The 15,625-nt window shown below is 54.3% G+C and overlaps 1 protein-coding gene and 1 pseudogene across 2 annotated transcripts; both read left to right on the forward strand.

Annotated features, from left to right (window-relative positions):
* The first annotated feature begins 309 nt into the window (after positions 1–309).
* Positions 310–7,551, forward strand: Kcnk16 (potassium two pore domain channel subfamily K member 16). Its single transcript, NM_001109520.2, is given in 5 exon segments — positions 310–632; positions 4,089–4,203; positions 4,642–4,808; positions 5,488–5,653; positions 5,907–7,551. Coding segments are annotated over 5 exon segments (879 nt in total). The 5' UTR covers positions 310–419; the 3' UTR covers positions 6,125–7,551.
* A 482-nt stretch (positions 7,552–8,033) lies between these two features.
* LOC134482076 (potassium channel subfamily K member 17-like) lies at positions 8,034–13,288 on the forward strand (annotated as a pseudogene). The gene is made up of 4 exons (XR_015638197.1): positions 8,034–8,202; positions 10,677–10,811; positions 12,551–12,731; positions 13,031–13,288. The product of XR_015638197.1 is annotated as a potassium channel subfamily K member 17-like (transcript).
* The last annotated feature ends 2,337 nt before the right edge of the window (positions 13,289–15,625 follow it).

The following is a 15,625-nucleotide window of genomic DNA, read 5'->3' on the forward strand; positions in this document are numbered from 1 at the left end:
TCTGTTAGCCTGGCCAACCCACACCCATGTGAGACTTCCCTCCCAGCTTATGTTGGAGCTGGGAGCCTTCCCAAGTAAGGAATCTCGTCAAGATCCCTTCAGTCTCCGCAGAGTGGGCTCCAGGTCAGATTCTCTCCCAGACACTCAGCCTCACTTGGAAGCCAAAGATAAGACCAAGATGAGCTCAAGAGAAGCCCGTAGGTGTCCCCGAGGGGCTCATGCATTTGCTGCCCTGCATGGAAAAACAAGGCTGGGTGGGGGATGGCAGGCCTGTTTGCACACCGCACTGTTCAAACAGACTCCCCTGCCGCAGACACCTGTGCGGTGGAGGACAGGGCAGGCAGCGTGGCAGGGGCTCTCACCTCTTCCAACTCTCCCCATAGCCACCCTGACAACCGCTGCAGAGTCCTGGCCACATCATGCCCCGTGCTGGGGTCTGCAGCTGCTGGGGTGGCCAAGTATTGCCCCTACTTCTGGCCTATATCTGCTACCTGCTGCTTGGGGCCACCATCTTCCAGCGGCTGGAGAAGCAGGCAGAGGCTCAGTCCAGGGACCAGTTCCAGCTGGAAAAACTGCGCTTCTTAGAGAACTACACCTGCCTGGACCAGCAGGCCCTGGAGCAGTTCGTACAGGTGAGGGAGTATGAAAGGATGGGACCGGAAAGGTGGGGAGGTGGATGGAGGGACTGGTGGCGGGTGAGGAACCACCACCCAGAGGTTGGTTCCCTGTTGGGAAGCAGAGTATGGAGGAAGCTGGAGGCTGGAGAGAGCTAGTCCGGGTCCCTGACCCTCAGGTCTCTTATGTGACCTTGATCCAGTCACTTAACCTAAATGTTCTCATCCGTAATATGAGAAGGAAAATATATCTGGGCTTGAGGAGATGGTTCAGCCAAGTATCTGCCAAAACAAAGATGAGGACCCGAGTTCTAGACCCAGACCCTCTGTGAAAAAGCCAGGGGTGGGCAGGTAAGATGGCTCAGCGAGTAAAGGCACTTGGCACTGAGCCGACCCTGAAGACTGGAGTTCAATTCCTGGCACTCACACGAGAGAGGAGAAAATCAACTCCCGGAAGTTGTCCTCTGGTCTTGACATGCGCACCATGGCACATGCGTTCCCACACACATAAACACCCCCCACACTGCTACGTACTAATTAAAACGTAATTAAAAGAAAGAAAGCCAGGCACGGCGACTTGCAACCTCAGCACTGGAACCCTTGGGTTCTCTGGCCAGCCAGCCTTGCAGATGGGCAAGCCTCAGACCTCTAAGAGAACCTGTCTCAGGAAAAAAAAAAAAAAAGTAGAAAGCTAGGCAGACGGTTTAGTAGGAAAGAATGCTTTATAAGCACAGGGACCTGAGTTTGAATCCCCAGCCCCCATGTATCACTCTGGGTATGGCTACAAGTGTCTGTGACTCCAGCACTGGGTTGTGGGGCCGGGGATGTCTCCATTGTTGGTGGATCCTGAGAGTTCACAGGCTAGGCCAGACTGGCCTAACCCAAAGGCAAGCTTCTAGTTTAGTGAGGGACCCTGACCCAAGGCAAAAAACCAAACAGGGCTAATGGCTCTGAGGACGACACCTGCGGTCGAGCCCTGGCCGCCTGCGCAAACATAATTCATACACAACTCTGCACATCAGCAAATGTATACACCCACACAGAACACGCAACTGCAGCCCGCACATGTGAACTGTCAGTCACCACCACTCGAGATCTGTCCTCTCTCATGCTCCCCCACTTCTCAGGACTGCTGCTCCATCAGCTGGCTCCCAGCTTATGTCCCCGGGGTGGAGACACGCACACAGGTTAGAAAGGTTAGCTGGGCTGGTGGACGACTGCTGGGTGGGGTGGATGAACGACGCCGGGACTACACCCCTAGTTGGTCTTACTCCCTGCCTGGGCTCCTCCTGCCTCCCTGTCTTCCAGAAACAAAGCAAAACTAGGTATTTTGGGCAAAGGTGGGGCGCTGAGAAGATGGACAGACAGGTGGAACAGGTAGTGAGCGCCAAGCAGCAGGCGGAGCACGGTTGGCACAGTGAGTTCATGGGTAGGGATGGGGCTCTGGGCCATCATGACTCAGCACCCATAGGTACTTTCTCCCGGTTGCTCGCTGCAGCTCACTGGTGAGAGAGGCAGAGTGTCACCAAGGCTGCATGGTCATCGCCTGAGGCAGAACCCACACCCACGCTTCTCGCTGGGGAGCCCTCTATTCCTCACTGTGTGAACTAGCTCACCTGCTGAGGGCAGGGTGCTGCTGAAAGGGAGAATTTTTTTGGTGCAGCCTGTGGTCCTCCCTCACCAGTGGCAGTGCCTGAGAGCACATCGGGAAAGCAAGCGTCAGCGTCCACCCAGGCCTGCTGACTCAGGCAGTTTGGGTGAGCTCACCAGGTGGTGCTGAGGCCCGGAGACTTCTCCTGGGACTGAGAGCAAAAGGGCTACAAGATGAGATGTGAACCGAGGGGACTGTTCTGTTTTTCTATATGCTGATATACTCCAAATATAGTTACTCAGGGATGATTCTCATCTCCAGCCCCCACCCCCCAACATCTCAGAAGTAAGCCTGAGTCAGGAACACCCCAAAACCTCCTCCTGCCCTGGGCTGGTGGTAGAGCCAGGAATGAGGAGTGGGCAGACAGGTGGCAAGGCTTAAACCAGCTCTGTAGTCAAGGGGCAAGGATGGATGAGGTCTGACTGCATCCAAGGGGCCAGTGCTTAGTCTGAGGACTCACTGGGAAAGATGAAACAGACACACCCCTGAAAGTCCCCAGTTGCAGAACAAACCCTTCCCTCCCAGGGTAAGTAGAACCTGGAAATAAGATTTGGAGGAGTCCAGTTTCCAGGGAACTCACACACTGAGTCACGCCCAGGGCTGAGTGTAGTGTTCAAATCTGACTCCAAGAGAAAGCAAGCTTGTACATCAGCCCCTTTCCCTGTTGCTGTTGGATTCCCTGGGGCCACAACCACATTCAGGACCATCAGAATAGTCAGAATCCCTTCTCCACAGGTTGGAAGGCTCAGAGATGTACAGAGGACAGCCAGGGTCCTGGGCAAATGCTGTGCCCAAGGGTGAAAGTCTCCAGGGAAGGGACATACTCTGGAATACCTGCCCAGCTCCCTGGGTGTGTGGGAAAGAGGAGGCCAAAGTCTTCATCGTAAGAGGTTAGTTCCGGCCCAAGTGAGGGCCAGGAGGCCTCCACCCAGCTGGTGAACATCAATTCCCACGGGAAAGAGAGGCAGGGGCAGCCATACTTTCCAATGGCCCCTCTGCCTTAGGGGCATCGTCAGACACTAAGGCTGAGCTGCCATCACCCTAAGACCAGTTCCCAGCTAAAGGGAGAAGGCTGGAGTTTGTGGGGGAGGGAACCCTGCCCATTCCCCACGAGGGGTTAAGGACACAAGTTTGAGCCTGTTAAGGCTTCTGTTCTAGAAACACCAAACATGGACACAAAGCACACTCACTCCCTTACACGAAACCTACAGCACTATGTAGCATATGCAATCAACACACCACTGTATCACTGTACACACACACACACACACACACACACACACACACATGCATGCACGCACGCATGCACGCACACTTGTGGGACTCTGATGGGATTTCTCCAGCAGGCATGGGTTGTACTCACTAGAGAGTGCCAGAGAACGAGGCTGCCAGCATCCACACACCCACCCCATGTCCAGGAAAGCTCTCTCTCTTTCCCATTCCCTGACCCATGGAAAGGCAGCCCTAGACACAGCAAACTCTCCCAGAAGCATTTAACATAACTGTCTCGTCCTATACATCCCCCTACAGTCTCTGTCTGTCTGTCTGTCTGTCTGTCTGTGTCTGTCTGTCTCTGTGTGTGTGTGTGTGTGTGTGTGTGTGAGAGAGAGAGAGAGAGAGAGAGAGAGAGAGAGAGAGAGAGGAAGAGAGAGAGATATCCTGACTTGCCTCAGTCAAGCACTAGCCACTTAGTGTCTTAGTCAGAATTTGGAGGCCTTCATGTCCACCTCTGTGAAACGGGAGTGCCGAGGTCTAAGAGACAGGAAAGCATTCTCCCGAGAGCTCAGTGACTGCTGATCCTGCTGACCATGCTACCTCCACAGGTCATCCTGGAAGCCTGGGTGAAAGGTGTGAACCCCAAAGGCAACTCCACCAACCCCAGCAACTGGGACTTCGGGAGCAGTTTCTTCTTTGCAGGCACAGTGGTCACTACCATAGGTAAAGGGGAGAGGAGCGAGGGGCCTCCCTAGACCCTACTCAGCGTGGGATCTGCTGTAAATTCCATCACTGGGACCAGGATGTGGTCTATCCCTGTGTGCCACACAGGACACAGATCGGGAAGTGGGTAGGGGAGACCCACGGAAAAGGAAGGCAGAAATGACATAGATAGAAGTGACATGAATCATGGCTGTTGTCATGGAGGCAGAGAGTGGCAGTTAGGAGGGCTTCACAGAGGCAGCATCGTTGGAGATGAGCTTTCTGTAAGCAGAGACTGTTCTATCCGGGAATAGGCGAAGTGTCCACGGGAACAGGGAACTCTCATCTTCCCACAGAAGTCATGGAGACAAACCTTTGCTAGAGTTGGTGGGTGGGTGGGGGGAGTCGGTCCGGGGCTGTTCCCCCTCCCCCTAATCTGCACATTCCCTTGCTCTGCAGGTTATGGAAACCTGGCACCCAGCACGGAGGCAGGGCAGGTCTTCTGTGTCTTCTATGCCCTGATGGGAATCCCACTCAACGTGGTCTTTCTCAACCATCTGGGCACAGGGCTGCGTGCCCATCTGACCACACTGGACAGGTGGGAGGACCACCCCAGGCATTCCCAGGTAAGGCAGCGTCCTCCCTCCCCTCCAGGCCCTGAGGACAGATAGTTGAGAATTGAGAGATGGGCTTGGGTATACAGACACCTGAGATTCGGGTATGGGGAGAGAAATAAGTGGAAGGTGATACGGGCTGGGAAGGGCATGGTCTGAAAAGGCTCTACCGCACTTTGACTGTGGATTCTACCTCTAAAGGGGCTGAGAGCCAGGCACTGGGTATGACTGAGAGTACTGATTCTGGGTGCTAGGCAGCTCTATGCTGTATCCTCCTTTGGTGGAGAATCTGAACGTTACGTTATCTCTCCACGGTGGTCACGGGTGTTCAAAACAGTCTCCAGGATACCCAGCACACCCCACAGAGGGATCTGGAACAGTTTGGTTGGGTGACAGTCGTCTAATCCCAGACCTGAGTAGAAACCCAGGGAGCCTGCTCAAGTGTGATTTTCAAGTTTAAAAGGGTCTTTGACTCCTTCCTTGACCCACTAACACATTCCCCGGCTTAGGAAAGCTTGGCACGAACAAGTCCCATGCGCATGCGTGCCGTCCCACCCAAAAGTCTGCAGCAGGGATGGAGTGGGGGTGGAGCTTAGACATTGCCCTGCCCACACCTAACTTTCCCCAGACCTCCCTCATATCCGTCCAGAACCTCCCAAGACGTCTCAAGGGCAGACTCTTCTCCTCCCAGCTCCTGCAGGTCCTGGGCCTGGCTCTGTTCCTGACCTTGGGGACCCTGGTCATTCTCATCTTCCCGCCCATGTTCTTCAGCCACGTGGAGGGCTGGAGCTTCCGTGAGGGCTTCTACTTCGCCTTCATCACCCTCAGCACCATTGGCTTCGGGGACTATGTTGTCGGTGAGAATGGGATAACCAGGTTATCTTGGTGAGCACCCGCTGGGATGATGAACACAGAGGTACCAGCTGCGTGAGGTTGGTTACTTCTGCAGCCGCTTAGAACTCTTGGTGGCCTCCTCAGAAGTCTCTGGTCCAGTAGCCATCACCGCTTCCTCCGTTAGTAGTCCTTGGTATGAGGACGGGGCAGAGTACATCCCTATGGAAGCTGGGGGTGGCAATGCCCTCTGACACGAGCCATCCCTTCCCTGGACAGGCACAGACCCCAGCAAGCACTACATTGCGGTGTATCGGAGCTTGGCAGCTATATGGATCCTCCTGGGCCTGGCGTGGCTGGCAGTGGTCCTCAGCTTGGGATCCCTGCTTCTGCACAGGTGCTCCCGGCTCTGGCAGCTTATCCGAGGCCTGGACGTTAAGGACGGAGCAGCCCCGGGCTCTGAGCCCAGATCACAGAAAATCCCCTTCTCTGCATGAGACCCAGGTGTCCTGACCTGCCCTCCCCAAACCCGTGACATTCCCTGCCCTTCCCTTAACCCTAACCTCCCCCCACCCCCCCCCCTGCCCACACTACCCAGCAACTCTCCAGGGAGAAAAAGGAGACAGATGAACCTACAGAGTAACTGAGGGGAGACAAGGAGACAAAATCAAAGTCTGTGTGGGTGGAGATGTCAAGGTTGCCCTGTTTCCCAAAGAGAACCTGGAGGAGAAGTTAAACCCGACATGAATCGTGGCCGAGTCACTATTGCCATCTTAATGTAGTAACGGGACCCCTTAGGCTGCAAGCAAAAGCGGACTTGATTGTTGTATCATTTACGATCTACATGGCAGGCTCTTAACAGGTCCGTACTAGGTAGCAGGCGCTGTGCCTGGTTCTAGGGCTTTGACAGTGGTGGTCTGGGCTGTGCTGTGTCGTCAGTCTTGAAGGAGCCCCCGAGGCAGCGTCCTCATCTTTGATGGGAATAAACCTGGGGAGAATGAAAGTTCAGGGCAGTGGCTGGAGGAGGAGAGCTGGACACACACCTGGGGACACCTTTGGTGTCCCCAAGAAGCCATCCTCAGGAGTCTCACAGCTGAGGAACAAGAAGCCTGCCGGTCAGTTCTCCAGCTCTCCTTGCTTACAAGTGGAGAGGGATCCTAGAACAACACGGGGGACCCCTTTCAGGTGTCCCACCACTTTCCTGAACATGACCTCCCCTGACCCTCAGAGCACTCTTAGACCTCTTTACTCCCCCTGAGAAGCTGGGGGCAGGGTGGGGGCAGCAGATCCCAAGAGCTTCATAGACTGTGCCCTCCTTAATGGTATGGACTCCCCTGGGAACACTCTTCATCTGAGCCTGGTCCTTCTGCCAGACTGCGACACTGGGCCAGAAGGGAGAGACGGTTTGGCCCAGACTCACGGGATTGGGAACTAATTTTTGTTTGGACTTCCTTCCCCTCTCCAGTGACAGAGGGGTTCCCAAATTCTGTGTCCTCTTTATAGCATTAAGGGTGGGGTGGGACTGTGAGCCCCAGAGGTTGAGGGGAGTCCCAGGGAAGGACCCACATTGGCAGAGGGTTCCCAGCACCCAAGTCTTACTGCCACCCAGGGAAAGATTCAACTCGGATGTCTCCAACACGTCTACACACGCTGGACCCCGCTTCTGTTCTGGGTGCATGGAGATGCAGGGACTTCCCTCCAAAGCAGCCAGGAAAGTTCGCTCTCGTTCTCTTGCCTGCTAACCTCCCAACCCGCGGTCAGCACAGACAAACCATGCCCACCTGGCCCCTATTTTATTTATTTTAGTAAACTGGCTGTAGGGAGATCTAGGATGACGCAAGCATGCATTTGGAAGACGTCCGTGGCCCCTCAGCTTAGGCAGGAGTCCGGTGTTAATAAACTTGGCTGCTGTTTCTTCTCTGCAGTGGATTGCAGGAGTCTCTCCTACTGCGTGGAAGCGCCGGGGTGGGTGGGGGGGCGGGGGGAGAGGTGGGAGAGAATAAGGTCTCTGGGCCCTTCTGTCCCATGGCTGTGGCTGCAGCCCAACAGCCCTCTCCTTTCCTCTGATGTGGGGGTGGCCACGCCACACTCTTCTAGGAGTGTTTTTTGTTGTTGTTGTTGTTGTTGTTGTTGTTGTTGTTGTTGTTGTTGTTGTTCCAGGGATTGGATCCTTGTGGTTGGGGAGGGCCATCCCATCCTCCAGTATTCCCGAAGAGGGAAAAAGAGAAAGGCGTTTTGCTTAGAGAAGGGCCATTCCTGGCTCTTCCTGCCTAACCTGGCTCCCGTACCACATAGCTCTCCCGAGTTCTGGCCTCCCCAGTCATGTTAGCACACCAAGACTCCTGTGACCAAGGCTACCTGTGGCTGCGATCTCCCATGGCGCCTTAGTGGGCTGGGGGCTGCGGCATGCAGCATGCGAGGCACCAGGCTCCTGCTACTCTCCTTTCTGGCTTGTTGCTGGACGCTGGAATGTTCTGGACGCTGGAGGGTCACGTGCCGCAGCCTCCCCCGCCACAGGTGGGGGGGCTACAGAACTACGCATGTCTGGTTGGCCTGGCGCTAGGCCTGCTGATCCCGGTTAGGGGCCAACCTGGGGAAAAAGTGGATTGGGCAGGGGCTCACAGGATACTTGGTAGGGCTGAAGGATGCTCTGGCCCGGGATCCTGGGAGCTGTTATCCAACAGAGAGGTGAAGGGCACAGGTCTGGGAACAGCAGGGCTGAGTGGTTGGAGGTGGGTGGCCATGGGTTGGGCTGGACAGCAATTGGGTCTTCATCCTTAAGGAATTGAGAGGGCTCGGCTAGCCTTTAGAAGAATACAGCCATCCTAAATTTGGAAATAAATACAGAAGGTGCCCTTCCCTGGGTCACAAGCTACTGGGCGGCCATGATAGTCAAGATAGCACTTGATTTGGTGGCAGCCCTGTGTAGGATAGCCCTATGGGTTTCGGAGGGTGGGGGGGTGGCGGATGGAAGGCGACATCTAGCCTTTCCCGGAGGGCGCACACGGTGGGGGTGGGGCAAATAGAAACCTTTGGCTTGACTCTAAGGAGGATCAGGACCCAGGGCCGGAACAGAATCTTTGGCACTTGGGAAAGGGCTCCTCCAATAGGGGTGGTTAAAATAAAGCCAAATTGTGCTTGCCCTGAACAGGGACAAAGGAGAGAGAGGGGCTGCGAGTGAGGGGACCTTGGCTGGATCATAGGATCCAGTTTTTCTAGAGGACATCCTGTCCCACCTGCAGTGAGGACCGGGATGAAACGAGTGGGCATGGGTGCATGGATCACTCGGCCAGAGGCTCCTTAGCTGGTGAGATGCTAAAGGGTAGGGAGGCAGGGGGCGGTTCATCCTAGCAGGGCTTCCCGTGGATGGCTCTTCCTTCCATTCATGGTCTGCAAGGAACACAGGGCCAGGCAGCTGAGCAAGCCAGTGTTTGCATTAATATCCACACAGAGCGCAGGGGACAGAGCGTAGACCCACATGCCTGGGTGAAGAATCTTCACGGTCCTGTGCCCCAGTCTCTAGGCTGAAGCCAGGTAGCGGAATGGAAGAGGAAATTGTTGGGGGTGGGACAGGAGGTCAGCTCAGTGGAGATGGACTTCCAAACTTTTGGGAAGACCAATTGGGCAGGATCCGGAGCTAGGCAGGGTGGGGGCTGTGTCTACTCACAGCCACCACAATCGGCAAACACCTCTGTGGCAGCTCTTCCCTTGCTCAAGGCCCCCACTTCCTTCTCAGGAGTCTCACTAGCAGGTAGCATCCCTATTTGGAGATGAGCAAGGCTCAGAGAGGGTTTGTGTGAACGCAGGCCTGCACAGCCAAGAGCGGAGGCCACTGACTGGCCAGACGATGCTTCTGTGCACACCTACGCGTGTGATTGTTTCCCAGAATTCCCAGCCATGCTCCACGGATTTAACCTTCGCCGAGAAGATCAACCATTGTTAATATGTTACAGATAAGGGAGTCGAGGCATGTAGAAATTGACCAACCGCAACACAGCCGCCTTCGTGTCTAAAACGGCTTTGATGGCCTGTGTCAGAGTTAATTCTGTCCTCTGTCCCACTGAAGGCTGAGGTCATGTCTCTGTGTTCTTCCAGTGAACCCCAACCTACTGCTTCCTGCAAGGCTGGGAATGAACTGGGCAGCAGTGGAGTAGAGGTAGCCCAGAACCCATCCTGACCCAGCTAGGGCACCAATGAATTACCAAAGGAACTGTCCAACCAGGTCTATCTGGGCGAGCCAGTGAGCTCGTTGGGGTTATTAACAGGAGCATGGGGAGTCAAAGGCAGCCATATTACTGAAAAGCCCATCCCAGCGGGGGCAATACTGCACAGAAGCCACGTCTGTGGAACTCACCACACAACGTGCAGGCAGCCACACCGAAGCGTCCCTTCTCTTCCGCAAACCAATCGTTACCTTGCATACAACACGAAAGAGGGGCTCTGTGAATCCTGTAACTGTCGGAGCCTGAGAGCCTTGTAAGTGAATGAGAACACGTGGGTGAGTGCACGCGGCTCGCAGGTAGATTGAGGAGAAGGTTTGTGGTAAATGTGATGGGGAGCGTAAACAGAGGCATCTGGAAGAGTCCAGACCGACCTGGGCGATGAGGGGACCATGGGGAGTGGAGGGGAGAGGGGAAGGGAGGAGGGGAGAGCAGGGGGAGAGCCAAGAGCAGTCGTCAAGAGACCAAGAGGTTGGGTGGGTTATACAGGGAAGAGAAGCTGGGGGAAGGGCCCAAGGGAGTTTAGGATGGGGGCAGGGTATGGCAGCCAAGGACATCTTCATAACAGATGCTGGTGATTCTGAGAGGCTGGCAGACAGTGGCCACTTTGATGTGTTGATAGGTCCCGAGTTTGAGACCTCACAGTAAGTCCTTTGAGTGTCTCTTCCCCACTCCAGAAGGAAGTCTCTCACTTTGTAGAGTCTGATATAACCTGAAGACTGCAAGAGTACAAGTGTAGGCAGGGACATAGATGTGGGTGTGTGGATGTCTTGGGGTGCAGGAGTAAAGCCCCCTCCCAAGGTCCTGTTGGTCACTACAACTTCTTTCTGGGACATCATCCAAGCATACGACGATGGGACCAGCCTCCTAGGAAATGCCACCAACATGGGGTCTGGGAGTTCGTGGACTCTTTCTTCTTTTCCGTGTCCACCGTCACCACTATGGTAATGGCTGGGTAGGGACAGTCTGGTGGGGTGGGGGAAGTGACTTCTCCCTGAGAGTCAACAGAGCCTCCCCAAGAGGCAGTGGAACTGGTGGTGGCATCTGAAGAAACTAATCCAGGTGTCACATCTATAACACAGTCAGTTCTACAGCACGACATCCACCCTCCTACAAGCAGCACCCCTTCCTCAGTGCCGTAGACTTGGTTTCTGCATTTCATCAGGCACAAAGGGGACTGCGCACACTTTCAATTTGGGGAGCTGCTGCCCCCTGGGGCTTTAGTCATCCCACTCAGCCCCTCCTACAGTCCCTCTTAGTCCACCAGCGCCTGTCATCCCTGTCACTGTTCTCCAGACCCATTCTCATCCAGAGCCAAGCTGAGGTGGGACTCATCAGAAAAGGGTCCCTAGAAACTGTTGTGTGAAAACTGTGGGCAGAAAGCACTGGGTTCCTGCAGTTTTGAATTTCAGGAAATAATGCTGTTAGTGGCCCTAACCCCCTTCCTCGCGGCATCCCCTGCATGACCTGGACTTACCACCAGGTGGCAGGCTCACACCAACTATGATTCAGTTCCAGCTTCTCTTACCTTGTCCAACCAAGAGTGAGTAGGTGAATTGCACTGTACAAAGTCCTCCGTGTGGCTTTAATCCAGCCACTACTTCTAGAAGGGTACTCTGACGACTCCAGGGAGCATGGGCAATCTTTGAGACAAGTGTGTGTGAAAGCTCCCTCTGTCCCCATAGACCTGCCAGAAACCCTGGAAGGACCAACTGGCCATCCTGGTGTTTCTACATCTCTATTTATCCATATCTTTTATTTATTTAATGTGTGTGTGGGGCATTTTGGTTTATTTTTCCTCTGTAGCTATCCACCTTGTTTTGTTGAGACAGGGTCTCTCATTGTGACCCAGGACTCACCAAACTGGCTAAACTAACTGACTAGAGAACCCCAGTGATTTTCCTATCTCTGCCCGGCCCCCCAGTACAGGCACACAGCACCACACCCCACTTTTTATGTGAGTGCTGCCTGAGGTCATCTTGCTTGTGAAGTGGGCACTTCCCTGCCTGGGCTAATTTTTTTTTTTTTTTAGGAGCTGGGGACCGAACCCAGGGCCTTGCGCTTGCTAGGCAAGCGCTCTACCACTGAGCTAAATCCCCAACCCCCTGTTTTTGGTTTTGATACAGAGGGTCATGTAGCTCTACGTGTTCTGGAACTCACTATGTAGACCAAGCTGGCCTTGCACTCACAGAGATCGACCTGCATCTGCCTCCTGGGCACTGGGATTAAAGGCATGAGCCACTGTGCCAGACTTAGAGACCTTGTTTTGAGGCAAATAAAATAAAACAAAATGTGAGAGGAGACGATGGGGATTCCAGGAGGTTCTCGGGACAGGTGCCAGTATGGGGCCACTTTCCATCACCCATCGATCCATACACTCAGCCCTTTCCCACACTGTCTGCTCAGGGAGTCATATTCCCATCTACAGCATGTCCCCACTGTGGCTTCTTCACAGCTGTGCCAAGTGAATGTTGGCAGCCCATTTTAAGTCCAAGGAAACGGGCTCAAAAATATCAAAGCCCCACAGCCTTGCAGGGGACAGGGCACGAGAAAGGCAGCTGGGAGGGAAGAGAGCTCTGAGTCATTACTCAAGCTGCCCACTTACCACAGCGGAAGTGGAATCCTGGGAGCTGGGTGGGATGGGCAGGGAAAGGGGCGTATTTGTAACCTTGGAAAAAGGGGGATGGCCATGTGCAGAGCCAGAGGAAGAGTCCCCTTCAACCTGAGCCCGCAGACCTTGGCTGCCCACGTCTTCTGAGTATTCTTTTCTCTGCTTGGGATTCCGCTCAACTTCGTGATGCTCAACCACCTGGGCCACCTCCTGAAGCGTGGGGTGCACAAACGTGCCCACCGGCTTGGGGGCAGCTGGCAGATAAGGGGAATGGTCGGGAACCGGCATGAGTCATTTCCAGAAGGAAGGACTGTGGTGGAAATGGGGTACAGGATTAGGAGGGGTGGAATGGGGAAAAGGAGGGGATTGGTAGGGTTAGGGGAACAAAGTCTAGAATAGGATGTTTGATTGTTAAGACGTCCATTATGGGGTTGAGAATGATGGCAGGAATCAAAGCCGCCATAGGCTCTTGGCAGGTAATGTGGGGAAAACCCAAAGCTGGCGAGGTGGGAATAGGGAACTCCCTTCTCGATCCTCAGGCCAGAGCCATTGGCCAGTGCTGTGCGCTGCAGGACCCCTCACGGGCAAGGTGGTTAACAGGCTCGCCTGAGCTGCTCTCAGGCCTCCCGTTCTTCCTGTTGCAGCCCGCACTTATCTTCTCCCACGTGGAAGGCTGGAGCTATGTGGAGAGCTGCTTCTTCGCTTTCGTCACACTTAGCACGGTGGGCCCCGGGGACCACGTGACGCATGAGAGGCAGGCAGGGTTGGGACTCAGGCTCCGGCATCCACCTCAGGCGGCTGGTTGGTATTCGATGGCGGTGACTTGGTGAACTGGGCACACTGCTTGCCACCTAAGTAGGCCCTACCATTTCCCAGTGTGGTGGACTAACATCCTTCCCTCTTGCGGGGCAGCATAGAGTTGTCCTCCAAGGCCTACCTGTAGTCCTAGAGGGACATAATGCCCAGTCTCCCTCCGACCTAATCTCTTTCACATGCATTCCATCCCCCAGGTTCAGGCGAAGACTCAGGCAAAACAGTTTAAAGAAACCCCGGACACCTCAGTCTCTCCTGGGTCCAAAGGGGGGGGGGGAGTGAGGGGGGGACGGGAAGAGAGAACAACAGACAAGGTATGAGCCTGTCAAGAAGGCCTGTGGCTGACTATAGCCAGCCTCAGTATCTCTCTCCCCTGCTGGCCCTGAAAATCACCTACGAGTGAAGATCACAGACTCCTCCACCACCAGGCTGGCACTGGGGATGCCACATCTTCTAGTAGACCAGTGCCCTGAAATGAAGGGGGGAGGTCTGTCATGAGAATTTTCTCCTGGGGTTAGGCAACACCTTTCCCCCCTTTTTCCGAGGTTACAAATACAGAACAAATCAAAGTTTGAGTTCTTCGAAGTCACCCCTGGGTAATTGTGAGTCTATTGGGCTTACTTGAAGAGCATGGGTGAGGGGTGACAGGCAGGAGTATGAGTGATCTCAAAGCATACGCCGGAAGGATTTCACCTACCATGGACGATAACTTCCCCATGACCACATAGATGGAGCCCTTCTCCTGGTCCTTCCCAACCTATATACCATACACCACATACCACACACCACATGCCGTTCACCGCACACTTGGCTGAGAGCCCGGTGAGTCTCCCCACCCCCATCTTCTGTGAAGGAGTATTAACCAAACACAAGCTCAGCTGGGATGACCACAAGCTCAGCTGGGATGATCTTTGGCAAGTGATCCAGCTGATACGATGAGGATATTAGCGGTTTGACTTGGACGGTCGTCCTGCACAACAGGGCCCTCTCCGTAATTCTTCAGTGGACAGCTGAGGCTCTGCCAGGATGGCAAGCCACTCCCTAAATCTACAACCCAGAAGGAGTGTGTCATCCCTGTTTCAGCAACGAGAAAGCTGATTTCGGAGAGCTAACCTTATCTGCCTGAAATAGTACAGTGAGAAACAACTTCTAATCTGTTTGATTCCACGCCATAAGCTGTTTCTAGAACCCTCTCTGCACCTCAGGATCCCTAACTGAAAGGATCTAGCTTGGGGCTTGCTAAGAACCCACCACTGCCTTCTGGCCTCAGGGTTCAAGATCTCCTGCCTCAGGCCTTACCTCCCCTGAAAGGAGGGTCTCAGAGTTGGGGGCTCTGTATCTCAGCCTGGCTCTCTCCAGCTTGTGGTCAGGCAGAACTGATTTGGATAGATTTCTTCCAACTGGGTCAGGTGATCACCTCCACCCTCCTGTTGGGAGCCTGTGTCTGAGGAGAGCTGCAGCCAGCAGCATGGAGGACTAGGCTTGCTCCTTCCGGCCTTCCAGTTCAGGAGACACTTCTGGAGGCTGTTTCAAGTCTCTTTTTCTTTCCCACTACTATTTCCTGTCAGGCCAGGACTGTCGCATAAGACTGCACAGGTTGGGCACCGCACAGCCTTCAATGGCCCCCATCCACACAGCGTAATGAGGTTTAGCCCTCAGGGATTAGCGCATCCTCTTCTCCGGTCCCTCTTGGCGCCTAAACTCTTATACCATGTTTAGCGCCTTTGAAAGCCTTCAGGGTTTCCCCATAGTTTTAGAATGGTCCTCAAACTCTATAACTAAACCCAGGTGTGGTTCACCCCAGCCATGCCAGCAGTTTTTAAGAAGATAGAAGGAAGAGGATCATGAGTTCAAAGACAATCTGATCTACATCATGAGGTCCTACCTCACAGAGAGAGAGAGAGAGAGAGAGAGAGAGAGAGAGAGAGAGAGAGAGAGAGAGAATATATATATTTCCCAATTTGGCAGTGTTCTGTAGACATCAGCATTTTGGAAATGGAAGAGGTATCAGCCACCTTCTAGGGAGGGGCAGACTGGGTGCCGTTGCCTGTAATCGTAGGAGCGAAGTTTGTCTGCTCTGTGGAAAGCAGGATGAAACGCTCAGTCTCTCACACTATAGCTCCCTGCCCTGAGCCTAGTCTGAAGCTCTGGATGTCAGAGGGGACGCTGGGAAAGCAGTGAGGCCCGCCACGGTTCCCTTCAGCCGCCCAGCATGGCTACAAGGACGCTACAGAGAGTACCGAGCTGCTTCATCTGCCAGGACTCTTGCTTATGTACATGGAGAAACTGAGGCCTGGAGAATGGCAGAGTAGGGCCCCACCAGGCAAGTCAGGGCAAATCCAGGGTGGATCCCC

The sequence above is a fragment of the Rattus norvegicus genome, chromosome 15 (assembly GCF_021556685.1).
Source record: "Rattus norvegicus strain SHRSP/BbbUtx chromosome 15, alternate assembly SHRSP_T2T, whole genome shotgun sequence".
Lineage (NCBI taxonomy): Eukaryota > Metazoa > Chordata > Mammalia > Rodentia > Muridae > Rattus > Rattus norvegicus.